Source organism: Carassius carassius, chromosome 31, assembly GCF_963082965.1.
Source record: "Carassius carassius chromosome 31, fCarCar2.1, whole genome shotgun sequence".
Taxonomy (NCBI): Eukaryota; Metazoa; Chordata; class Actinopteri; order Cypriniformes; family Cyprinidae; genus Carassius; species Carassius carassius.
In genome coordinates, this window is record NC_081785.1 from 2641357 (window position 1) to 2669080 (window position 27724).

General features: G+C 39.2%; 2 protein-coding genes and 1 pseudogene across 4 annotated transcripts in view; all 3 read right to left on the reverse strand.

The window, feature by feature from the left end:
- The window catches only part of LOC132111329 (antimicrobial peptide NK-lysin-like), a 33026-nt gene extending 30580 nt beyond the window's left edge, over positions 1 to 2446 (reverse strand). The window contains exons 1-4 of one of the 2 annotated variants that reach the window (XM_059518535.1): positions 2299 to 2435; positions 1972 to 2036; positions 1523 to 1618; positions 1037 to 1454 (exon numbers count right to left, since the gene is read on the reverse strand). In XM_059518535.1, coding sequence (XP_059374518.1) covers positions 1290 to 1454; positions 1523 to 1618; positions 1972 to 2036; positions 2299 to 2341 — 369 coding nt within the window. In that variant the 5' untranslated portion in view covers positions 2342 to 2435 and the 3' untranslated portion in view covers positions 1037 to 1289. Of the gene's footprint in view, positions 1 to 1036; positions 1455 to 1522; positions 1619 to 1971; positions 2037 to 2298 lie in introns of those variants that run through there. The other variant, XM_059518534.1, reaches the window with a different exon arrangement.
- Positions 2447 to 14365: 11919 nt separating this feature from the next.
- On the reverse strand, positions 14366 to 15477 carry LOC132111997 (antimicrobial peptide NK-lysin-like). 2 transcript variants are annotated; one of them, XM_059519597.1, is made up of 5 exons: positions 15347 to 15477; positions 15180 to 15244; positions 14819 to 14929; positions 14579 to 14736; positions 14366 to 14455 (listed from the first exon to the last, which is right to left on the reverse strand). In XM_059519597.1, exons 1-5 carry the CDS (start codon positions 15387 to 15389, stop codon positions 14395 to 14397), a joined length of 438 nt encoding a protein of 145 aa, XP_059375580.1. In that variant the 5' UTR covers positions 15390 to 15477; the 3' UTR covers positions 14366 to 14394. The 2 variants fall into 2 exon arrangements, with proteins under 2 accessions (XP_059375580.1, XP_059375581.1); XM_059519598.1 differs by having other exon boundaries at positions 14575 to 14736.
- Positions 15478 to 21259: 5782 nt separating this feature from the next.
- On the reverse strand, positions 21260 to 26264 carry LOC132111890 (serine/threonine-protein kinase pim-1-like; annotated as a pseudogene).
- Positions 26265 to 27724: the final 1460 nt, after the last annotated feature.

Here is a 27724-nt window from a genome sequence, read left to right on the forward strand (position 1 = left end):
TACAGAGCTCTGTGAACAGCCAGCCTCTTTTGCAATGACGTTTTGTGTCTTGCCCTCCTTGTGCAAGGTGTCAGTGGTCGCCTTTTGGACAACTGTCAAGTCAGCAGTCTTCCCCATGATTGTATAGCCTACAGAACAAGACTGAGAGACCATTTAAAGGCTTTGCAGGTGTTTTGAGTTAATTAGCTGATTAGAGTGTTGCACCAGGCTTCTTCAGTATTTAACCTTTTCACAATATTCTAATTTTCTGAGATAATGAATTTGGGGTTTTCCTTAGTTGTCAGTTATAATCATCAAAATTAAAAGAAGTAAACATTCGGAATATATCAGTCTGTGTGTAATGAATGAAGATAATATACAAGTTTCACTTTTTGAATGGAATTAGTGAAATCAACTTTTTGTTGATATTCTAATTATATGACCAGCACCTGTATTGTTGTGAAACAGGAAAGTGCTTGAACAGTATATATTGCCAAATTATATTAAGGGGTAGATTTCAAATTAACTCAGAACAATGAAAAAATGTTGACAATGGTTTCCCTGTCTATTATTATTATTATTATTATTGTATAGCTACATGTTGTCACATCATAATCTCACAGTAGCAGCATCTTGCAGTATCTCACATGAAAAGCTGTTCGAGAAGCTCATTAGTGCAAAATGTACATTTCTGGATGTGTCACCAGCCATCTAAACAAAACTGATAATGATCGGTGTGCTGACTGACAGGCTAAATTGCCAGGCAAATGGATAAATACTTTAAAACTTTTGTCAGTAAATACTGTCTAATTGTAGCATGTTTGCTGTCATTGTGTTTTTTATGTGTTTATACTTTTGATTGAAACCCATTTTATTCTATTTATTCTTTCTGCAGATTGTTTTTATTGCTGATCATTTGTGAAATTTCAGAAATTATGAGTTTGAAATGGGTACAAGATATTAATGTGTGGTGCTGATGGACCAAGAAACAGACCAATAAAACACTAATTGAATCCTCCTCTATTTGTAAAAGTATCATGTCACACAACATTAAAGTTTCTTTAACACATTTATTTTCAAATTGAAAGCAGAATGCAGAAAAAGAGTGTACCATGCTTCTAAATTAGAACTATGTTAGAAACATTCCATACCCGGGGTTACAAACTGGGTTTAGAACAATCATAACTCACAGGGGAAAGCCTTTCAGAAACAAAAAAAAACAAACAAACAAACAAACAAAAAAGCCTTATGCATACCTTTAATTGATCAAATATGATTTTTAAACTTTTATAAGCTCATTAACTCCATGCCTATTTCCTGCAAACACGAATGTTAGCACAGATGGTTCCGGCGTCATCAGTAGTTGAAAGTTCTTCAACCAGAATGTCCATGAACTGGTTCACTAACTTCCTACACATTGACTTTAGGAAGCCAATCTCATCACAGATCATCCCCAGCTTCTTTTTAATGTCGTCCTGTAGGAAATTAAGTCATTAGTCTCACATTAATTTATTAAAGCTTATAGAAATGTACTGATACTGACTGGAGTTGCTCCATTGGAGATCTGTTTTTTCAGTTTCTTCATCACCCACTTGCAAGCCCAGCACTTTCCAGGGAGTTGTTCTGTTTCTATCTCACCCTAATATATCAAAATATGGCAGTATTTTAGTATCAATGGTTTATATGACATTTAGAATCGAATTAGCAGTTCAAAATGGGCATGACTAGCTGTTTAAAAAACATTGTCTAGCTTATGCATCTTGCAAACAATCTTGAAATTTCATTTCAGTATATGAAAAAAATCTGACCTCTATAGATCGGGATCTATGCATAAGACGGTGATTAATCAGCTGAAAGCCATATTATTTTTTGGCCCATTACATAAATAGTTCTAAATTCTACCATCACGTAAACACATCATGTAGTTTTCCATTTTTCCAATAACAGTTTGGACAGTCATAACAGTCATAAACGATGTTAAGGATGACTCACAGAGCTTTCTTCAAATTCATTTCTAATGGAATCTTCTTTGTGCATTTCCCATTGAAGGGCACAAACTGTAAGAAAAAAATGAATGATAAATGTAGCACATACTACGAAATGTGGGAATTTAATCTAGTGCATGTGTTTAGGTAAAAAGTGAGAATATGATATGTATACTTTAGGTACATTCAAGCTGGTTTTAGCATGACCAACATTGCACATCAATGGACTTGAGCCGGTGCAAACCTGTCTATGCAGTCTTTTCCAGCTAGTCACACAAAATTAAGATAAATAGATGGATAAAGATAACCAACAACTGATCTGTGCTAATTTTACCTGAGGATATCAGCAGGGTGATCAGGACGATTCTCCGCAGCATCTTGTTTGGCAAAAGAGTCTGAACACAATGAGACTGAAAACTCTCCACTTGTTGGCTGAAGGTCTTTGAAGACACTCTTATTAAAATACTTCTATTTTACACAGGAAAACACAAACATTGTGAAGTGAGACCAGTAGTGCCCTCAACACATGATTTTTTCCATCTTATGTGTCATAAACTATAATACTTTGATTACACGTAATATATCTAAACAGTTAACACTAAATTCAGTGTCAACTACACTGCAGCTGCTTATTTCAAAACAGCATCATAATGGTATGGTAGCAAATGGCAGAAGCATAAATCACATATCATTTAAACTGGAAACTCAAAATACTCTGTAATGAAGATTTTGTTTGATATATTGCATTTGAAAATGATTGCCCTAATGCCACCCCATTGGGACTCATTTATGCCACTGCAACTAGAAGCAACCTCAAAGAATAAAGTCTTCTCTTGCTGGTTAATTTAGATGAAAGATAAATCGTTTTTACTCACTCTTTTCTAATTGCCTCAACTTTCAAGAAGAGAGAGTTACTTGCATATTGCAGGGCGTCTGATGGTTTTCACACTAAACCACATGTTGAGCTGTTCAGTATAGAATCAAGAACTGCTTCCTCATTTCTAATTCTCAAACTGTTATAATTTTAACAGTTCTTAATGAATTGAAGTGACATTGTGAAATGGAAATTCAGAAATGCTCCTTTTGAATCAGCAACAAACCCTGAGAGTACAGAGAGAAAATTCTACACCATATCCCATATCTTCTCATTTCTGAAAGGAGAGGCAGTTTGCACACAACCTAAAGCTGTGTAACTCTTAAAACTAAACTATCCAATAACTGGCGTTAACTATACATTTATACATCAATACTATACAAAGTTTCATTTCATTTTTATTAAAAAAATACTTAAGACAAATTGCCTAGTTTGTTACTTGTGTGTTGGTTTAACAAAAAATATCCCAAACATTACAGTCATTACATTGCTTAAAAAGTTGCCCATCTATCATCACTTTAGGGCCCTATAATACACCCGGCGCAATGCGGCGCAAGGCGTAGCGCAAGTGTGTTTGCTAGTTTCAGTCCAGCGTCACGTCATTTAATTATCAAATGCATTTGCGCTCATTTGTGCACCCATGGTCGTGCTGGTCTAAAAAAAGGGGTGTGTTCATCTTAAGGAGCTGAAAATAGACTGCGCCATAGACCAACTCAAACCTGGTCTAAAGTCTGTGGCAATGTTTTTTTTTTGTTATTTAAAAGGCGTGTTAGTACAGGCGGGTCCACAATGCGCATACATGCTGCTTATTAAACACAGGGACGCACAGCAGCACACAAACATGCCAAATGTTAAAAATTAAAGGATTGCAATGCATAAGAATTTTTGTAGGCTAATATATACATACATACATACAAACATACAGGTGCTGGTCATATAATTAGAATATCATCAAAAAGTTGATTTATTTCACTAATTCCATTCATAAAGTGAAACTTGTATATTATATTCATTCATTACACACAGACAAATGTATTTCAAATGTTCATTTCTTTTAATTTTGATGATTATTACTGACAACTAAGGAAAATCCCAAATTCAGTATCTCAGAAAATTTTAATATTACTTTTTTGAAGGATTTTTTGAAATCTTGGCCAACTAAAAAGTATCAAAATGAAAAGTATGAGCATGTACAGCCCTCAATACTTAGTTGGGGCTCCTTTTGTCTGAATTACTGCAGCAATGTGGCGGGGCATGGAGTTGATCAGTCTGTGGCACTGCTCAGGTGTTATGAGAGCTCAGGTTGCTCTGATAGTGGCCTTCAGCTCTTCTGCATTGTTGGGTCTGGCATATCGCATCTTCTTCTTCACAATACCCCATAGATTTTCTATAGGGTTAAGGTCAGGACCTTTTGTGTCTTGCCCTTCCTGTGCAAGGTGTCAATGGTTGTCTTTTTTTGACAACTGTCAAGTCAGCAGTCTTCCCCATGATTGTGTAGCCTACAGAACTAGACTGAGAGACCATTTAAAGGCTTTGCAGGTGTTTCGAGTTAATAATCTGATTAGAGTGTGGAACCAGATGTCTTCAATATTGAACCTTTTCACAATATTCTAATTTTCTGAGATAATGAATTTGGGATTTTCTTTAGTTGTCAGTTATAAACATCAAAATTAAAAGAAATAAACATTTGAAATATATCGGTCTGTGTGTAATGAATGAACATAATATACAAGTTTCACTTTTTGAATGGAATTGGTGAAATAAATCAACTTTTTGATGATATTCTAATTATATGACCAGCACCTGTAAATGTCTATATGTCATCGCATGTATCAGAATTAAGCTATCTATTTGCTCGAACACGAGCAGCTCCGTTTCATCTCGGAGACGCATTCTATCTTTGTGCTTGCCAAATTCTGCCATGTAAATAGCAAATCTGTCATGGCACGAGCTCAACTGGCTCTTAAAGGGAATGGAAGATGAGTCTCTGATTGGTTTATTGCACGTTACGCCCATTACTCATTAAGAGAACAGGGACAACCCATTTAGACCATGCCCCCAGGCGCACCAGCCGTTTTTCCATTGTTAAAATGGCAAAAGTGGATTTGGACATGCCTTGAGTGCACCTGCGCTGTGCGCTTTACACTTTGCATTTAGATCGTTAAAATAGGGCCCTTAGATTCTTTCATTCTGTAATCAGAAAACATGGGAATATAAATACTAAACCAAATGAAGACTATTAGGCTGATTAAAAGAGGTGAACTGAACACAATAACCACTTGCACACACGGGGAAACTAGGTCACGCAAGGCACCAAAGACAAAAATAATACAATCAATAGAACATACATGTGAGAGATTATTTATTTTTGACTGACTAAAAAGAACTGACTCAGAATCATTTTCATGTAATAGAATCATAGAATCATGTAATTGAACTACACTGGGTGTGCCATTGAAGAAGTATTTTGTACAGTATTTAGAAGAATTCACATGTAGGGAACCTAATTCCAGTTATATAATAATACCGAATCTGAATAAGATACATTCTAGGTTCCGACCACTGATATGTATATAAATTCTACTATTATACTATACTATTATAATACCACTATAGATCAGTGATTCCAACCCTAGACACAATGTACTGGTATTGTACTGAATTCACCCAACCAGATATTCATTAAACGATCTTGTTTTGTGTTCTGTAGAAAAAAGTCTTTAATGAAATGGTAGTGAGTGAATGACTTTATGTAAATTATACATCCTCATCTGCATGCAGTTTTCACACCTCACCTCACACCACAACTCAACAGCACTGTTTGACAAACATCCCACAGACGTGTACTGGTACTAAACTCCCCCATGTGACTCTTGGCTTTAGCCAATCAGTCATCATTTCCTTTGAACTAGTTTCTCAAAAGTTTTTCCCCCTCACACTTCGCCTGCAAGGAGAAGAATCAGTATAACTTCTACTAATGGTCGTGCTTTAAAACTGTTGTGTTTAAAAGGATGCAAAGTTACTCTGATGCTATTATATATCTGAACATATCAGTCACTGTGAGAACGCCTTGACAAGAGAGGAAATGGCTTGTGTGGTTGTGTTGATCTCAAGACTTCATTTCGTCTCAGATCGTCAGCCTTTTTGCATCTTAAGAAATAGTGAATTCTACTGACCATAACTTATATTTTCTACATATATACTTTATAACAACTTCACATTAAGTGAAATTCATCCCTCATATATCTGTTACTGATCAATAATGGTCATATAATTATATACATACAAAACAAATAATTATAAATAATAAAAATGATTAAAATGATGAGTTTTATTTAATGAATCACACTATATGCCACTATAAACCAAATCTCCAGGTGCTCTCATGAGAATCAGACTTAAAAAATGTATGTGCACCCCTGTGTGTGTGTGTGTGTATACAACACCATCATGAAATCATTAAGGGGCCCTTCACATATCGCGCCTAAAACGCGTAGAAAACGCTAGGTGCGCCGCTTTCTCTTTCTTTCCAAAGCGCTCGGGCAGAAGCGCTCCTGAGGCATCTGCCGTTGCTAAGCAACAATAACGCGCTGTCTCCATGAAGACGCGGAAATTTCAGCAAAGGATAAATGGATTTGCAGCACAAAAAATCGCTTTTAGTAGCTGTGCTACTAAATTTATTTCAAAATGGCAATCCATATACAGCTATGATCAGCTGTTCCTTCATCTTGGCTGAGCTTTCAACGTTGTTACAGGAAAGGATGAAGCTGAATGTTTAGTTCTTGTCACATGACCTGCGGTGCGTTTGCGGCATTCTGAAAAATTGAGATGTTTTTAACTCGATACGGTGCGGACGCGCCTGGAAAAAACGGGCAAGTCGCACCGCGTGCGCATCACGACCGCGTCGCTTCCATTGAAAATAACGAACTTGAATGTGCAAAAGACGCGATATGTGAACGGCCCCTAAGATTTTTATTTTGTCAGACTAATTTTCTGTGAACAAATAAAAGTATGCATGACAGTAGTAATATACAAGTACAATATTACGTTAACTTAAGCTAAAGATCACAACAAACCAATAACAACTAAAGTACAATAAAAACAATGCACATGACTCTGTGCATCAACAATGGCTTGATGGCAATTTTAATGGCACTATGAGTAAATAATTGTTCATTTAATGCATCTGTTCAGCACCTGATTATTTTCTCAGCTTATTAGGTGAGGATTGCGGGAGTTTTAGTGCTAAATTACTGTTGATGAGTGTGTGAATGTGTGAACAGTTGGTCTAGAAACCCACATTCATGTTAGATGACCTATTGGTCTCATTAGATGATGCTTTGTAGGTAATCAGTAATGCTTAAGTTTTTCTCACAACTTAGTACCTGTTGTAATATTATAAATGTCTTTATTGTCAGTGTTGATCAATTTAATGCATCCTTGCTGAATAAAGGTATTCATTTCTTTTTTTTAAGTTTATAACTACTATAACTGACAATTTTTTTTTCTTGCAAGCAACATTTAAATCTCAAATATTGCATCAGTATGTTATAGTAAATGTTTTACAAGGGATGTAATAGGGGCTTATAAAAGCACAAAATTATATTTTTCTCTCAGCAAAGGCATTTTAGTACAGATGGTTTGTGGCCCATCATCGGTCATCAGCTCATCAATCAGATTGTGCAGATACTTCTGAACAAAGTGCTTGCACTGAACTCTCAACAACCTGACTTTCTCACAGGTTTTGCTCAGCTTGGATTTGATTTCATCCTAGTTTAGGTTAAAATATGATTAATGCCAAATAAATTTCCACCACAGTCCAGTTCTTGCATGCAAGTATAAGTATACTTACTATACTTTTGATACAATCTTGGCAGGAAGTGTCACAGTGTCTGGGTTGTGTTCCCTGGGTTTCCAATAGGTGTCCTCAGTTCACACAGTGTTTATCATTTATCACTTCCTGTCTCCTTATTTGGTCACCTTCCTCCTTGTTTAGTTAATTGATTGTTCCCCACCTGTCTCCTGTTTCCCCATCATCCTTTTGTGTATTTATACCTGGTCTGTCTGAGTCTTAGTCACGGAGTCCTTGTTTAGTGTTAAACGTTAATTCATGTCCGTCAATGCCTTGTCTTGCCTTGCCTCGTTTATGTTATGTTTGGATTTACCGGTTTTGACCCTGCCTGGACTGTGTATTCTCTTTGGATTACCCCTTATTAAAGACATACTCGCAATTGGTTCTCTCTCCTGTGTTTTCCATAACACCGAACGTGACAGAAGGACTCCGTCACTGCAAGAGCCAGCGGTATGTCGGCTTATGTCTCCTCCCCAGCCACAGTGCGGGAGAGGAGTGGATTTGAAGGAACTCGCCTGGTGGTTTTCCGGGGAACCAGAGGAGGTCGCCGAGGAGGGAGTGGTCGAGAGGATACTCAGCACCGCTCTCAACCAGGGCCGCCCTTCGACCCGGGGCTCGTGTGGGATGGATTAGAGCCACCGTCTCACCATGGCGGACGGAGAGGAGAGAGGAAGCGCACGTCCGCCACAGTGGCGTCACTGCCCATGATGGCCGCTAGTCCAGCGCCACGAGGCAGGATGGACGCCAACACAGCACCACAACCCAAGGCGATCACGAGTCCAGCGCCACGGTGCAAGATGGCCGCCAGCTCAGCGCCAACGCCCAAGAGGGCCGCTGACTCATTCTTGGACTATTTCGCTACGCTGTCCAAAATCCTAGAGATTCCCAAGACGGTTGACGTCATGGCTGCTGAGCCAGCGCCACAGCACAAGATGGCCGCCAGCCCAGAGCCACAGCACAAGATGGCCGCCAGCCCAGAGCCACAGCACAAGATGGCCACCAGCCCAGAGCCACAGCACAAGATGGCCGCCAGCCCAGAGCCACAGCACAAGATGGCCGCCAGCCCAGCGCCACAGCACAAGATGGCCGCCAGTCCAGCGCCTCAGCACAAGATGGCCGCCAGCCCAGCGCCACAGCACAAGATGGCCGCCAGCCCAGCGCCACACCACAAGATGGCCGCCAGCCCAGCGCCACAGCACAAGATGGCCGCCAGCCCAGCGCCACAGCACAAGATGGCCACCAGCTTGCAACCACAGCACAAGATGGCCGACTCAACGCCTGAGTCTCCAGACAAGGTGTCACCGACTCGCCAAAATAGAGGGCGGAGGAGGAGGAGACAGGCGTCTACCGTTCCTCAAAGCCCAGAGGACGTTCCCGAGGCGGTGCCCGATGCTGTTCCGGAGACCGAGGCGGTGCCCGATGCTGTTCCGGAGACCGAGGCGGTGCCCGATGCTGTTCCGGAGACCGAGGCGGTGCCCGATGCTGTTCCGGAGGCCGAGGCGGTGCCCGATGCTGTTCCGGAGGCCGAGCCGGTGCCCGATGCTGTTCCGGAGGCCGAGGCGGTGCCCGATGCGGTTCCGGAGGCCGAGGCGGTGCCCGATGCTGTTCCGGAGGCCGAGGCGGTGCCCGATGCTGTTCCGGAGGCCGAGGCGGTGCCCGATGCTGTTCCGGAGGCCGAGGCGGTGCCCGATGCTGTTCCGGAGGCCGAGGCGGTGCCCGATGCCGAGGCGATGCCCGATGCTGTTCCGGAGGCCGAGGCGGTGCCCGATGCTGTTCCGGAGGCCGAGGCAGTGCCCGATGCCGAGGCGGGACCCGATGCTGTTCCGGAGGCCGAGGCGGGGCCCGATGCTGTTCCGGAGGCCGAGGCGGTGCCCGATGCTGTTCCGGAGGCCGAGGCGGGGCCCGATGCTGTTCCGGAGGCCGAGGCGGTGCCCGATGCGGTTCCGGAGACCGAGGCGGTGCCCGATGCCGAGGCGGTGCCCGATGCTGTTCCGGAGGCCGAGGCGGTGCCCGATGCTGTTCCGGAGGCCGAGGCGGTGCCCGATGCCGAGGTGGAGGCCATTCCCGATGCGGTGTCCGAGGCCGCTCCCGATGCGGTGCCCGAGGCCGCTCCCGAGGCCGTGACCGAGGCAGTGCCCGAGTCCGTTCCAGAGGCGGTGCCCGAAGCCGAGGCGTCTCAAGTCTCCACAGGCAGTCCAGAGTCGAGTCAGGTTCCAGTTGACCCTCCAGAGGCGAGTCAGGGGCCAGTGAACTCTCCAGAGTCGAGTCAGGTGCCAGTGACCTCTCCAGAATCAGGGCCAGTCACCGTTGAACTTTCAGAGTTAAGTCAAGTCACTGGGTGGTCTGCTGCTCCGCCCTGTTGGACTCCGGCATCGACAACAGGGGCGTGGTGGTCATCTGCTCCACCCTGGAGGACTCTGGCCTTGACCACAAGGGTGTGGTGGTCTTCCGCTCCGCCCTGGGGGGCTTCCGCTCTGACCACACGGACGTGGTGGTCTTCCGTTCCACCCTGGGGGGCGTTTGCCCTGACTACACGGTTGTGGTGGTCTTCCGCTCCGCCCTGGAGGACTCTGGCCTTGACCACAAGGGTGTGGTGGTCTTCTGCTCCGCCCTGGGGGGCTTCATGTTGGTTTTTTTTTTCTCCTTTTGTTTTTGTGTTAATGTCGGTCCCTGTTCCTTTCTGTTAGTCTGGCCCTCCGTCCCTCCCCCTGAGCCTCCACCTGTCCGCCTCCCTCCTGGTCTCTGTTTTGTGTCTGTCTTGGAGCGTCTGGGAGCCGCTCCTTAGTAAGGGGGTACTGTCACAGTGTCTGGGTTGTGTTCCCTGGGTTTTCACTAGGTGTCCTCAGTTCCCACAGTGTTTATCATTTATCACTTCCTGTCTCCTTATTTGGTCACCTTCCTCCTTGTTTAGTTAATTGATTGTTCCCCACCTGTCTCCTGTTTCCCCATCATCCTTTTGTGTATTTATACCTGGTCTGTCTGAGTCTTAGTCACGGAGTCCTTGTTTAGTGTTAAACGTTAATTCATGTCCGTCAATGCCTTGTCTTGCCTTGCCTTGCCTCGTTTATGTTATGTTTGGATTTACCGGTTTTGACCCTGCCTGGACTGTGTATTCTCTTTGGATTACCCCTTATTAAAGACATACTCGCAATTGGTTCTCTCTCCTGTGTTTTCCATAACACCGAACGTGACAGGAAGTGGATCATAATGACTATAAGCATTTCACTGAGCCTGCAGTTTTTTTGTCCCTTTAGATGTGAATGCTTCAGGACTTCCTTTTGTCTTTTAACACCTTTCCTTTTGAAGGCAGCCACATGCAGGTTCTCATTTCCGAACATGTTCACCCACCTCTAGTTCAAGAAATAATAGAGCATTACTTGCGTCATATTAGTTTTCGCGATTTGGATGGTTTAAATGCAGAGCACGAATTCCGAGTATGGTTCGCCATACTTGACTGTCCTGTATGTCACATCACTAAAGATCACAACTAAAGTACAATGAAAACAATGTATATGACTCTGATAATTGTTCATTTAATGCATCTGTTCAGCACTTGATTATTTTCTCAGAGTATTAGGGGAGAATTGGGGGAGTTTGTGAATGTGTGAACAGTTGGTTTAGAAACCCACATTCATGTTAGATGGCCTCTTGGCCTCATTAGATGGTATCTTGTAGTTAATCAGTCATGCTTAAGTTTGCTTAGTTTTCCTCCTGAAACTGTGTAGTGATCAGGTGAAATTGTGGTTGCATAGTTTTATCTGATACTTACTCAGCCTTACCTGGTATCTGGGGGAAAAAACCCTTTCAACATTTAACATTTTCTAGTTCAGGTCCCAGGGAGCAGTTTATAGGGTTGTTTAATTATCAGGATTGTACTGGTCAAGGTTTAAGGTTAGGCTGGTTAGAATGGTTTAGTTGGCCTCTGCTGGTTGTAGGTGTAAACTGTAAACTGGCTGGAAAGAGCATCTTCCTCCATAAACACTCATTGAAAATGAGATATGTAGGCCTACACCACTGTTCAAAAGTTTGGCGTCAGTAAAATTTCCAATGTGTTTGGAAAAAGTCTCTTCAACTCGCCAAGGCTGCATTTATTTGATTAATAATGCAATATAAACAGTACTATTGTCAAATCCAGTTTAAAATACCTGTTTTCTATTTGAATCTATTTTAAAATATAATGTATCCCTGTGATGCAAAGCTGAATTTTCAGCTTCATTACTCCAGTCTTCAGTGTCACATCATCCTTCAGAAATCATTCTACTGTTTTGCTGATTGAGAAACATTTCTTATTATTATCAATGTTGAATTAAACAGTTAATACTTTTAAGGGGACCATGATATATTTCCTTTCAGGTTTCTTTGATGAATTGAAAATTTTAAAACTGTATTTATTTGAAAAAGAAATATTTTGTAATATTATAAACGTCTTTATTGTAGGGGTGTGCACGGATAGTCGAAAATTCGAATATTCGTTCTGCTCTAATTATTCGATAAATAAAAATGATATTCGAATTTCGCAGAAAAAAAAAAAGTTCACAATAAAACCTAATTTGGTCACTTTCTGTGATTCTCCACGGCATATTTGAAGGTGTATGCAAGCAAAAAAGAATTAATGAATGAATAAGGTGCCATTCACATATTGCGCCTAATAACGCGTGGAAAAGGCTAGGCGCGCCGCTTTCTCCTTCTTTCCAAAGCGCTCGGGCAGAAGCAAAGGATTACTAAATTTATTTCAAAATGGCAATCCATATACAGCTATGATCAGCAGTTCCTTCATCTTGGCTGAGCTTTCAACGTTGTTACGGGAAAGGATGAAGCTGAATGTTTAGTTCTTGTCACATGACATGCGGTGCGCTTGTGGCATTCTGAAAGTTGAGATGTTTTTAACTCGAGGCAGGGCGGACGCGCCTGGAAAAAACAGGACCGCGTCCAACCGCGTGCGCATCGCGACCGCGTCACTTCCATTATGAGCGCGCATACCGCGCGCCTACATTGGAAATAACGAACTTGAGCATGCAAAAGACGTGATATGTGAACGGCCCCTAAGAACTGCGGTCTTCTACAGTACTTCAAATATGCCGTGGAGAATCACAGAAAGTGACCGAATTCAAGAACATTATTGTTGCGGCATCTCTCAAGCAACGAATAAACACCGCTAACTTAGAGAATGCAGTGAAAACTTCTCTACTCGCGTCTGCCCTAGACCCTCGGCACAAACATCTCAGGTTTCACGATGAAAACATGAGAGAAGTAAGAAAAAAAAACTTTTTTGAACATTATCAGAACATTTTCCTTGATGCGAGTGGTGCGGATGCAGCCGCTATGAAGAAGATGCAATGCCCACTCGTCTGAAAAGGCTGAGCCAGTTATCCAGCGATGATTACAGAGAGTCCAGCCGAGACGAGTGGGAACAGTTCTAGCTGGAGCCATGTATTCCACCAGATGAGGATCCCATTCAGTGGTGAAACGAAAACACGAAGCGCTTCACAAAACGTATTCGCTTAGCACACCGTTATTTGTGAGTCCCGCCAACGTCTGTGGCGTCAGAGCGCATTTTCTCCGCGGCCGGCCTTATTCTTAACAGACTAAGGAGCCGACTTTCCCCCGATCATGTTTACATGCCCGTATTTCTTAACAAGAACATTTGAAACAATAGAAAAAAAGAAAAAAAGATTTGCTGACAGTTTAAAAGTTAAGTGTAAGCTACATTCTGTACAATAGCCTAATTGCTGCAGGCTGCTGTTTTTTCTTTGTTCACTTTTTTTTTTTTGCTTTTAATCTGTACTTTTGTTTGTTTGCACGCATCGTTAAAGGTTTTCAGCTACAAAACACGATGTGTAATGTTCAAGCTTATTGTGTGTAAGCTTGTTCAAAATGACGAAAACAAATGTTGCTGAAAAATAATGTCTGACTCATTAAACTTAATTTAAATAAACGAATATTCGAATATTAGTTTTTTGTGAGCTCAAATATTCGAATGTGAATTGAATAAAGGTATTCATTTCTTTAAAAAAAGTTTATAACTAATATAACAGACTTTTTTTTTCTTGCAAGTAACATTTAAATCTCAAATATTGCATCAGTATGTTATAGTAAATGTTTTACAAGAGATTTTATAGGGGCTTATAAAAGCACAAAATGATATTTTTCTCTCAGCAAAGGCATACAAGAAGTGGCATCACCAAATCAGGCATGCACTTGAAATGGTGTGATAGTATATACTTGTGATAGGAACTCTGTCCTATACATAAAGCAGATATCTCGTGGTTAGCCACAAGAACCCTTCATTTATCTGCAACTACGTCCAAATCTCAAGCACATCTGTCATAATCACAGTGGACTGAATAATATTACTTATGATGTATTATCATGACTTATGATGATTTCGTTGCAATGCTCTTATCTAAAAAAAAAAAATTGCAGTTATTGTTGGAAACATGAGGTTTTATTTAGACCTCACTGACAAGCAATGGACTAGTATGAAATAGATCTGGTAAAAATTAATATTTATTTTATTTTTGCTGTTGTTGAAAATATATCCTCTCTGAATATTTGAATATCTTTTCATTTTGTTTAAATTTTTTAAACGTTTGATTTAACTTAAAAGAAAACACAGATAATTGATCATTTTATTCATATATTTTATTTTATTTTCACTGTAATGCATATACTGTAATGCTTTCACAGTAATCATTTATTCTCATTTACAAATTGTTATTAGCTTCATCATGTACAAATATGATCTCCTTTATGGGTGATTCTTGTCTGGAACAAACAAAACAAAAATGTTATTCAAAATCTCCCTATTGAAATAATAAATCACCATATTACTGTAGAAAAAAAGGACTTGGTTATAAACTTTTGGAGTGGATAATTCTGTGTACCTACTTGCAGACATGAATTTTAGTACAGATGGTTTGTGGCCCATCATCGGTCATCAGCTCATCAATCAGATTGTGCAGATACTTCTGAACAAAGTGCTTGCACTGAACTCTCAACAACCTGACTTTCTCACAGGTGTTGTACAGCTTGGTTTTGATTTCATCCTGAGGAAAATGATGGATTTAGTCAAAGTTGTTGTGAGATGCACGGTCAGTTCAATGTTGTGACATGAATCGTGACACTCACCGGCGTTGCATTAGACGGGATTTTTTTTTTGACCACCTTCATTATCAATTTGCATATTTTGCACTCAATAGATGACTGCTGTTCCATCCTTTCATCATCAGCCTGAAAAACCTTACAATATGAAACAAACATGTCAGGCACAAGTCAATGATCTGGCACCGCTTAAGGGTTTGTTAGGCTACATCAACCATATTATATCTGAAGACAGGAGAAATTACAACTCAAAATACCACACATACTACAATTATTACAACAAAACACAGCACTGAGCCTTTGTAATGAGGTTAGATGTGCATCAATCCTTTGCATATTGTCATTAATTTAAAGCATACACTTATTTATTAAAAACTATTGTCATTACAGAGATCTCTTCATCTTGGTCCTCAGCAGAGTCCAGCTCACGAATCTCCCAATGAACTGCACAGACTACAAATAAACAGTCAATTATTGATTCAAGCAGTAAACAGATAACTATATCCTAACACAGAATACAAGTCATTTTAGAACTTGAATGAGCGATTATTTTACCTGCATATATGAGCATGCTGGCAAGAAAGATGTTGCGGAGCATCTTAGCAGACGATCTCTAACCAGCTTGAAGATGAAGATTTCAGAACCTGAACTTCAGTGATCCTCAGAAGCCCACGGAGCTCTTTTTTTATAGACCTCTGCATTAACCACAAGTGAGCGTTTCTTTCCACCCAAAAACCACAGATGTACTGACCATGTTAAAAAAAAACATTCCGGGGAATTGTGACTCATATTCTGATAAAATTCTAATATTCACTACTCTAACTTTGTAACCCTTCAGAGCCTCTTTGCTTTGAAGATCAACAGGAAGTGTAAAAGACTGTCCCAGGCAAACCTGGTCAAAGGTGAAGAGGGGGTTCTCCCTGTACGCAGCGCTCAGATTCTCCCAACTCCAGCCAGGAACTAATGTAAAAACAGCACAGAAATGTTGGCACAGGAGACGATGTCTTCCCCAGTCCGTGCATGTACATGAATGCATCTCATCGTCCTTTCCAAAGTTCACCTTTTGTTTTTCCTATGAAGATTGACTCTGAACATTGAAGATGTTCTCTCCAGTAGATTTTATGTCACTCACATTGAAGAGCAGTGATCTTGGTGCTTTTTCATAATGTATTGAGCCATAATTCTTGGTCTGTATCCTGCATAACAAGGCACATTTGTGCTGTATTTGCGAGAGCCACTTGAGCATTTGATATGCAATTCAACATACCTGTATATGAAGGGAAAAAAGATTTTTAGTTAGTAAAGATAATGTTCAGTTTCCTAAGAATTAAATGAATCTCACAAAAACATGTCTAGGTCAAATTATAGCTAATATATTGCTAATATTCCTTTATAGCTAATATACAGTAGTAAATTATACTGATTGCTATACGTTATTCTAATAAATTATAAATTAGCACTCTCTCTATATATAAATAACAATATTGTTTCACAAAACAAAAGTTATCTTACACACACACACACACACACACACACACACACACGTTTGTTTTTGTGAAAAGTGGGGACATCCCATAGGCGTAATGGTTTTTATACTGTACAAACTGTATATTCTATCGGCCTTCACACCAACCCTACACCTAACCCTAACCCTCACAGGAATCTTTGTGCATTTTTACTTTCTCAAAAAAAAAACTCATTTTGTATGATTTATAAGCGTTTTGAAAAATAGGGACATGGGTTATGTCCTCATACGTCACCCTCTCCTTGTAATACCTGTGTCATACCCATGTCATTATACAGAGTTGTGTCCTGATATGTCACAAAAACAAACACACACACACACACACACACACACACACACACACATATATATATTAGTATACATAAAATGAAGCCTTAAGTACACATATATTAATATTTTAATTTATTACTGTGATTTAATACTTTTTAAATAATAATAATTAAAATCTGTAATATTTTATAATGTTTTCTAATGTCACTATCCCAAAGAAAACCTAAAAGGCTTCACTTTTATTTAGAAAAATATATTATTTTATTTCTTTTTTTTAGGTTTAGGTTAAAATATGATTAATGCCAAATAAATTTCCACCACAGTCCAGTTCTTAGTTTTGATACGATCTTGGCAGGAAGTGGCTCATATTGACTATAAGCATTTCACTGAGCCTGCAGTTTCTTTGTCCCTTTAGATGTGAATGCTTCAGGACTTCCTTTTGTCTTTTAACACCTTTCTTTTTTAAGGCAGCCACATGCAGGTTCTCATTTCCGAACATGTTCACCCACCTCTAGTTCAAGAAATAATAGAGCATTACTTGCGTGCGTCATATTAGTTTTCGCACTCTCAACATTACTGACAATTACAGAATAACACATTCACCTCTGCATGAACCAGCTATGTGCTGAAGAACCTTCTCAGCTTCTCATTGTCCTTTTTACTTACCCACTCCATCCATGGCTTCTCCTCTGATGATAAAGATGCTCACCCGTCAGATCTGACACTATCTGCTCATACAGCTTACAACTCGATATTCTAATAATTTCATAACATTACGGTTGAATCACTGATGTCACATGGAATATTTTAACAATGTCCCTACTACCTTTCTCGGCCTTGAATGTGGTAGTTGCGTTGGTGTCTATGCATGGTCAGAAAGCTCTCTGATTTCATCAAAAAATATCTTAATTTATGTTCCAAAGATGAACAAAGGTCTTACGAGTTTGAAGCAACATGAGTTTTGGGTGAAGTAACTCTTTAACCTCTCCTTCTGATTCAACTTCCCTTTAGAGGCTGATGTCACTGTTCCAGTTTTTTGTGCATCAATTTTAACTTGCACAAAGCCAAGCAAAACTGGTTTTGAATGTCGTTTCGTGTTGACTTTGGTTATGTGTAACAGCACCTCAATCAGGTGATGATGTTTACCTGTAGATTATGATGGTCTGCACCATAGGGGTTACCAGGATGTCATGTTGGGGGGGGGCAACATAAACAATTGACGCAAAATTAAGCATACACAATCTGTTTTAGTGCATATCTTTTTCTAAGCCAGGAACCCAGATAGGCACAGGGCCCCTATTAGACTATAGGGCAATCACATGAAAGTTAGTTAAACCAGGTCAACATTAATGATATGATGATGATATTATTATTGACAGATTCATATATATATATGCTACATGAGTAGACTACATTTACATTACATTTACATTTATTCATTTAGCTGACGCTTTTATCCAAAGCGACTTACAATTGCTATATATGTCAGAGGTCACACGCTTCTGGAGCAACTAGGGGTTAAGTGTCTTGCTCAGGGACAAACTGGCGTTTCACAGTGGATTCAAACCCGGGTCTCTCACATCACAGGCATGCGTCTTATCCACTGCGCTAACACCACCACACGTCTACACGAGTCCAGACTACACGAGTAGACTTTTTAAAATGAATATGAAGTCACGTTTGTATAGACAAAAGGTAAATGTGTTTCTTCTTCTAAGCTGTTCCAGACGTAGGTGCTACTTTTAGGGCTAAAATGCTTCATGAATTACTCTTAGTAAAACACATTAGGAGTCTAAAGTTATGAGTGACACGGATATTATTTTTAGGAGTCTCTCTTAAATTCGCCAGTTAGGAGCTACTTGTAGCCTCTTATAAGTTTCTTTGTGAATGCGGACACAGGTAAAAAATGTTGATATGGTCATTTGAACAGTATGAGAACAGTATTTGAATGTTATTCTCTGGTTGTAAGTGGTTTTGGATAAAAGTGTCTGCTAAATGAATAAATGTAAATGTAAACATGTAGGCCTAGATAAAAGGAAACATATTAGGCTACAGGGGGTCAGGAGACTTAGAGAGTTGAAATATAAGCTATTTTTGTGAAACTATAAGAATTGAAATTATGATATGATTAGCAGAGGCAACATAACTTTTTTATTATCAGTGGTGCTTGCCATAGGCAAATATTATTATTATTACTTTACGGGGGTATGGAGTCTGTATGGGTTTGTTCTCCAAAATATATGCTAGGGCTGGGTGATATAATAAAAAATCTAACAAATCTTTTTTTTTCTTTTCTTATAGAAATATCATGATTTTATCCTGATTATTAAGTTGTTTGAGCATCACAGCCAAACTAATTTCCCTATTATAAAGCCTTTTAAGGTAACAAAATATGAAAAAGTGTGTGAGATATTTAGGCCAAAGTGCATGGGTAAAGATAAAAATATTTGTCATTATTTTATCTTTGTTATTAAAAAATGAGAACTGTGTGGTGTAACTGTGAAACCAAACCGTTGCGGGTTCACAGTGACTTCCAGAGTATCCCCCCCCCCCCCCCACACTATCAAAGTTAATGTGTACCAGCAACTGTTTGGTTATCAGCTTCTTCAAAATATCTTCTTTTGTGTTCAGCACAAGAAAGAAGTTAATAAAGGTTTTGGACAACATGTGAGTGTATAAACAATGACAGAAAACTTTTTTTAGGGGTGACCTATCCCTTTAATTCACACGGCAGCATGAAGTCCTTTTAAGACCTATAGTACACACATCTGATATACAGACATGCATTTGTTTAATTCAGTTGTTTACTTTCATTTTAGACATATCCAACTAAGTCTATACATAAACCTTGTGTGTTTTGACAGAATTATCACAAAACATAACTTAGTAATCAGGCACAGTTTGAAGGGCTTTTTTGTTTTTGTGCTGCGCTTTGATTGTGCTCAGAAAAAGCGCACGTCAGAAAAGCACACAAATTAAACGTTTAAATAACCAGTAAGGATTTAAAGCAGATGCAAAAAAAAAAAACACAGAAAAAAAAGAATTGTGAATAAAGGTAGTGTCCTGCTGAGTTAACTCTGATGTTAATGTATGTCGCAGTAGATTAATTCCACTGGCCCAGAACTGCAGCCAGTGGCGGCTCCAGACAACTTTGATTTGTCAAGTGCCCCCTCAGGTTTCTGAGCCAAGTGGATTTTAAATGCAGCTTCCAAACGACAAAAATAGCAGAGTAATATTTTTTATATATTTGATACAATCACACCGGATTGCTTAGATCATTGTTTTGCATCATGAAGCGTTGTACGAACGCATCTGTCTATGGCTCTGGCTGGCCTGAGCCAGAGACAGATGCGTTCGTACAATGCTTCATGATAACCAATCAGAAACGATTCTGTTGCGCTTATGAATGCAATGGCCAATCGGAGACGTGCAGAAGAGTCATCACTGAAACGCGGTGTTTTGTTCACTTGCTTGCTGACTGAATAATTTAGCGAATTCTCTCATCAGAAACAACAAAAAGTGTTGCGTACGAATGTAAATAAAATATTCGTTTCATAATGTAAAGTGCTTCAGTGATTTTAATGGGAGTTTTTGCCTGAACTCTGGCTAAGACTAAATGAAAATGTTTTGATAATGTAAATGTTCTTTACTCTCTGTAAAATGAAAGTGTTAAATTAAGTAACTTACAATATAGTTATTAAAATTTACATTAAATACAAATTCAGTCGTATTAAAAATCATTTATGGCATGACATGATTACAGTGCTTTGCCAATCACCATTTATTAAGGTGCAAAACACATTCACTTGCACATATTTGAGAATCGAGATATTTCCTGATATATTAAGCATGTTTGGAATAAAAAATATATTAAGCATGTTAGCAATTAAAAAAAAAAAAAAGACAAGCAAAACATGGTCGTCAAATTGTCGAAAAAATTTTTGGTCCCTTTTTTTAATCAATTTTACTGGTATTTCACTGAATAATTATTTTTCTATACTCACTTATATAAATGAACTATTGTTTCCTGCACTCACTTCAAATTGGCAAGGCTTAAAAACTTGTGCAAATGATAAGCTTTCATGATGATAAGCAGCAGTGGCTCAACTGTCCTGTGTGTCTTTTTAGTCTGGCCTCAGCCAGTTGGTTGAGATCACCAGGGGCACTATGAAACTACAAGGGAAACATCATGAGCATTCATAATTTTAAGCATTTATTCATTAAATAAGCATTCATTCATTAAATTCATTAAGCATTACATTTAAGTGTAATGTTGTAAACAACCTTCATAGTCACAGGAAGAAGCAGGCGGGAACCACATTCCCGCATTCACAAAAAATATTATATTTATTTTATTATATTTTTATTTTTATATTATATTTATTTTAGAAATTATTATATTTTCCTCACAAATTTTCTTACAAAATTCCTTAGAAATGTTCTTACCAACTTCCTTATAATAAATAAACAAACCCAAATAAACAATTAATTATTATTTACAGATCCCCAAGCACGCAATACAGCCAGACTGCTTTAAGTCAATGAAAGGGCATGCAATACGATAAAGCCAAATTGGACTGATGGAAAGGCCACTCTTGTCAGTCCACCAGATGCAAAGATGACTGAAGACAACAGTGGCCATGACAGGAGCTGTTTTCTGAGGTTGTGTTTTACTCCGTGACCTGAAACAAAAAATAAATCGGCATTATTTGTCTAAATACTTCACTCTTGCAGAAAAATTATCTTAAGTTCATGGCGACTGATGATCAAACTAAACCAACAAAAAGCCTAACTAGTCTTAGACGCCGTACCTTAAACCAGTCGTGGAGATGCATCTTGTCCAGACTGAGTCTGTTCTGTGGATCAGGCTGCAGACAATCACAAATCATCTGGCAGCATTCTGTGAAGAGAAAAAGAAGAGAGATGTTTGATTATAAACGTATACTTTACACCTGCTCTCTTTGAAGCTATTTGTCCTTTTTTCATTGTTTGATGAAGATCTCACCTTTTGACAAGCCAGGTCTGGTCCAGAGGTTCACAGTGATCTTGTGTCGGTCGTAGGATGTAGGGCATTCCCCGCATAGCATTTCAAACAAGATGAACCCTAGTGTCCACACTGTGGTTGGCTTTGCTTTGTACCTGCCCTTCAAGTTGAATTCAGGTGGACAGTACGGTTTCGTGCCTGCAGGAAAGATCAATTATTAATTTAATCAATTATCACAGCACGTTGAGTGCATATAAGATGTGTATCTGTGAGATAATTAATAAAGCACTTCATAACACATACCACTAAAGGATTTGAAGGCAGATTTCTTCATGACTGCACCGCACCCAAAGTCAATTAATTTGACCTCCATGGTGTCCTGGTTCACCAAGATGTTCTCCAGTTTTATATCACGATGGAAGACACCACAATCACAGCAAGTTTTAGCGGCATCAATGATCTGCCACATAATATTTCTTGCAATCCCCTCGTCAAGTCTTTCTTCATCATCCACAAAAGTAAACAAATCCATGCAAGGCACTGGTCACTCCATGACTATCACGTAGTGATCTGTGTCATCCTCCCAGTCAAGCAGCTTGATGATCTGGGAAATGCTGGGGCCATTGTTGGCCATGAGCATCAGGCCAATCTTCATTGGCAGACGTTTGGGATGACCAGGCTAACAGAAAGAAAACATGATGCTTAGATGGAGGTGGTTTCCCAAATTATTCACAAATAATGCCTAGTAAAGCTCAATTGTAGACTGTGGTTAAAATTAATATAGGGTGTGATCAACTGGAAACAGTGAATAAGAGACAATGAAACAGAGAGTGCAGTCTACTCACCACACTGATATATGACATGTCTGGCGTCTTCTTTGAACATTTCACAGCCACCTAATCAACAAAACAAAGAACTAATAATTAGCACGTGCAGATAGTTGATATCACTCCAGTCATAAATCCTAAACAGATCAAATTGTGTACCTTAAGTCCATCCTCGCAGCGAGTCCCTTCATAAACACTGCCACATCCTCCTTCACCAAGCATGCGGCCGACAAACAAAGGGAAGTCGTGGCCTAGTGGTTAGAGAATCGGACTCACAATTGAAGGGTTGTGAGTTCGAGTCTCGGGCCGGCAGGAATTGTGGGTGGGGGGAGTGCATGTACAGTGCTCTCTCCACCCTCGGTACCGCTCCCCGGGCGCCGCAGAATAAATGGCTGCCCACTGCTCCGGGTGTGTGTTCACAGTGTGTGTGTGTGTGTTCACTGCTCTGTGTGTGTGCACTTCGGATGGATTAAATGCAGAGCACGAATTCTGAGTATGGGTCACCATACTTGGCTGAATGTCATGTCACTTTTTTTCACTTTCACAATTGAGGTAAATATGAAATACAATTTTAAATGTAAACTTGATTCTGTACAAAAGTATTAATAATAACATTTCCTAATTCTCATATATGTATTAATCGTTACTCGTGTTTCTGCTGTTCCTCAGCAGCAATGAGGTCTTCAGGAGCTGGATCTATAATATCAATTAAATAAATAAAAAAGAGTGAAATATTACATACTCAAATTATTCAGACAAGTAACGTTAAGTTAAGCATGCTGAGGTAAATGAAAAGTTTATATATTTAAAATACAGTTAGTTATGCAACATCACAGACGTTTTCACCATTACGACTGTTTAATAGAACAATAAACAGTTCAATAAGCAATTACAATAATATTGGGTCACTTACATTTTAGGCGGAACCACAGCGCACCTCACGTAAAACAGCCGATTCATTCCTGAATAATTCAATGTTCTGAATATCGAAGCATATGGGTAGCATTATTTAATTTGGAATGTAATATGCAAAAAAATGACAATGCAATATGTAAAATGACAATGCATTTCTGTATTTACATTTACATTTTCCAATACATTTGTGCAACGTTTGATGCAAAATGAAAATGAAAATTAAATTACATAATTTTAATTTGCCATTTCATACACCAGTTTTAATATGTAAAATGAATACAAATTTTAACGCTTTATAAGTTGCAAAATTAAAATGAATATGTATTAAAGAAATGATTAGATATGTCTAACATGTTCAAGCAAAAACTGTGGCAAAATGATCATTTAAATGCTATTTTTCTTAAATGTATTAACACTCACAGTCAAGACACTTACGATTGCATTTTCATTCAGTGTCCCGCAATGAATGTAGCAAAATTCAATGTGCACATTGAAAATGCATTCCGAGCCGATCACGTGTCCGCTCCCTCCCGCAACGTCAATCACTGCATGAACAAGGCGGGGCTTGCAGAAGGTCAAGAGACTCAAATCTCAAGAAGAGGATTCAAGTGAGAGAACATGGACAAGACAGTTGGCCCGTGTATTTTTTATCATTTCGGTTTATGGCTTCAATATTTCATTCGCACTTGTGGGCTGAGCTAAAACGCTGCTGTCATCTGATTGGTCGAATCACTCCAGCTTCAGCTCGTCGCACTGGACTATTAAGTCGAATTTATTCAGAACCAAGAGAAAACATTACCGTCTACAGCCACGAGATGGCGCTCTGGGGTAGGCTACAGGAGCACTGAGCAGCATAGAGCTGATTTTACTATTTTTATTTAGAAATGTAACTATATTAATTTTTAAAATTATTTATTAATGTCACACACACACACAGTGTGACTTAAAATATGAGAGTGGTAAATGTTACAGACATGGAACTGTTCAGTCTATTATTGATTTTTATTTCCACTTCACTTTTATCCAAAGAGAGAGAACTATTTGCACTGTATTTATCAGTGGGACAATATTCATACAATACTACAACCTAGAAATAATTTGCAGGTCGCAGCAGCACGAATTATGTGCCCACCATCATCTGATTCAAATATGCTAATTAACAGTGAGTGTAGTTTCAGACATTACAGTGCTTCACTCGCACTGACTCTTATTCTGCCCGAAAGAATGAAAAGACCGAGCTGAAGCTGGAGCGATTCGACCAATCAGATGAAAGCAGCGTTTCAGCTCCGCCCACAAGTGCAAATGAAATATTGAAGCCATAAACCGAAATGATAAAAAATACACGGGCCAACTGTCTTGTCCATGTTCTCTCACTTGAATCCTCTTCTTGAGATTTGAGTCTCTGACCTTCTGCAAGCCCCGCCTTGTTCAAGCAGTGATTGACATGGCGCGAGGAGGCGGAGACGTGATCAGCTCAGAATGCATTTTCAATGTGCACATTGAATTTTGCTACATTCATTGCGTGACACTGAATGAAAATGCAATCGTAAGTGTATTGCCTGTGAGTGTTAATGCATTTAAGAACAATAGCATTTAAATGATCATTTTGCCACAGTTTTTGCTTGAACATGTTATACATATCTAATCATTTCTGTAATACATTTTCATTTTAATTTTGCAACTTATAAAGCGTTACAATTAGTATTCATTTTACATATTAAAACTGGTGTATGAAATGGCAAATGAAAATTATGTTAAATTAATTTTCATTTTCATTTTGCACCAAACGTTGCACAAATGTATTGGAAAATGTAACTGTAAATACAGAAATGCATTGTCATTTTACATATTGCATTGTCGTTTTGAATATTACATGCCAAATTGAATAATGCTACCCATATGCTTCCATATCTGAACGAATCGGTTGAGTCAATGATTCAGTAGCTCATGCATAAACATCTGATAAATCAGCCGTTTGAATGAATCGCTTGAATGAACAACTCAGTGACTCACTCATTAAACACTCACTGCTGGCACCAACTGGCGGTTTAATTTAGTTAAAAAGTATAATTTCCAACATAATTTCTTGTTTGAATATTCCCCCCCAAAAATTGAAACAATTTCATAACATTATTCAATGCACTTGTATTTTTTTTCCAGCGGAACTTATTTAATTTGATAACGTAGAGATTACAATAATCATATTAGTATAATTGAATTTATTGATTAAATGTAAGAATTTGAAATGAAAGATGACATATTAATGAGGTTGGGGGGAAATGCTCTCCATGAGGTAAAAAATGCCCTTGGATTAAATATAAAAAACATGCAGATTTATATGTCACAGCTGATAGAAATCTGATAAGAATATTGTTTCAGAATAAACCATATTTCATGATCCGAATTGAGGCTAAAGAAAAAGGAGCCCCTACCAAGTATTGAGTATAGTAAATTAACATACCTTCCAGAAGGCCATTGGTGGGGTTTTGTTAAATATGAGCCAAAATCATCACAATTAAAAGAACCAAAGACTTTAACTACTTCAGTCTGTGTGCACTGAATTTATTTAATACACAAATTTCACATTTTGAGTTGAATTACTGAAATAAATTAACTTTTCCACGACATTTTAATTTATTGAGATGCACCTGTATGCAGTGGCGATTCCAGACAATTTTGATTGGGGGGGCAATGGGGGGTCCTGGTCATTTCAAGGGGGGTCTCATGAAAACCAACAAAAAATACAGTGGACACGGCTAATAACTGCATATTACTGCTACTAAACAACAAAAACAACACAGCATATCAACTACTTTGTTTTTTATTAATTAATCAATTGCAGTTTGCAAACAATATGCTCAAACTTTAAAGGGTTAGTTCATCCAAAAATGAAAATTATGTCATTAATGATGCACCCTCATGTCGATCCAAACCCGTAAGACCTCCGTTCATCTTCGGAATCAAGGGAGAAATCAATTGTATCACTTGATGCCTCATGGTGTTAATATCAGACAAGTACAAAACATTCATTTAATATTATTTTATATCCAAGTGCAGGCAAAAATATAATGTTGTCACAGATATTACTGATCTGAAAGACTGTATTAAGTGTCTTAATACTCAGGAAACCTCACAATATGAACAACATTTATGGATGCAGGACAACCCATTTTTTTAATTTGGTTGCATCAGGTGTCTTGTTTTAAGGCAATAATATTCATGACCTTGTGTCTGAAACAGAAGACATTACAGAATAAAAGTGATTTGAATTATTCAAAATATGTCAGATATGATCAGACATTTGTGTGGAGCTCTTACTTTACTCTCCTGACGTCTTTGTTTGGCTTTGGAATGCTTGTCTGTCTCTTCCTTGGTGACATATATATGTATTTTTCCCAATAATATTGAAAGGCATGCGATTGAAAGGAACAATCTTCACTTCCCACTTCAGCTGTTTTTCCACTGTCAGATCTGAAAATAAAAACAAAAATAAGGCATTTGAGTGGAGCTGTATAGTGAATAGTTGCCAAGGTGTTATGGGCCAGAAAATATCTAGGGTTGAGGTTAGTTCAGATCTCTAACTTTAAGCATAAGCAGCAGTTATAACTGCACGTATATTTTTGCCAAATGCACGATTGCTCTTCAAAACGATAAACTTTGTGTTCGTGTCAACCTCATACTATTGAAGACAGGCACTGAATCATTAAGAGACTCAATGGTTTCAATGCTTCCCATTATTTTATTCGGGTTCGAACTAAACTGTATAAAAATATGGACGTAGTGTCCGTGACGTCACCCGTAGACTACTGAAGAGAGTTTTTGACATGTCTATGGTTTTTGAAGCCTAAAGTGTGTAGAGCGGGCCGTCGCCATCTTGGCAGCGCGTCACCGCGCGACTCTCCCGGACAATCAAAAATGGGCAAAAAGCCGGGAGCTAGTTGCTGTAGCCACGCCCACCTAGCGCGACGGCAGTGTCAGCAGCGGCAATCTCCCTGTCACTCAAGTGGCCACGCCCTTAATTATGCAGAACTTTAAGTCTTAATATAATTTAAACGGATGAGTTCACCCCCTCACCCAAAAATTCACCCCCCTCACAGTTGTCATGAAGGGCAAAATGAGCTATTTAAACCAAAATCATTTTTTTAACCAGGCTGTAAACATGTTTTTTCCTGCTGTAAAGTTGGGCATTTTAACATGGGGAGTCTATGGGACTGACTCCCTTTTGCAGCCAGCCTCAAGCGGCCAGTCGATGAATTTCAGTTTTAGTCACTTCCTTATTGGCCTCACGAGAGAGAGCGGGAGGTTGGCGCTCGGGTTCGAATAATGAGCGGGGTTGCGACAAAATCTCGCGAGATCGTAACCCCGGCCATTCTTTGCATACAATGCACTCTCGCGATACTTTATTTGTGTAG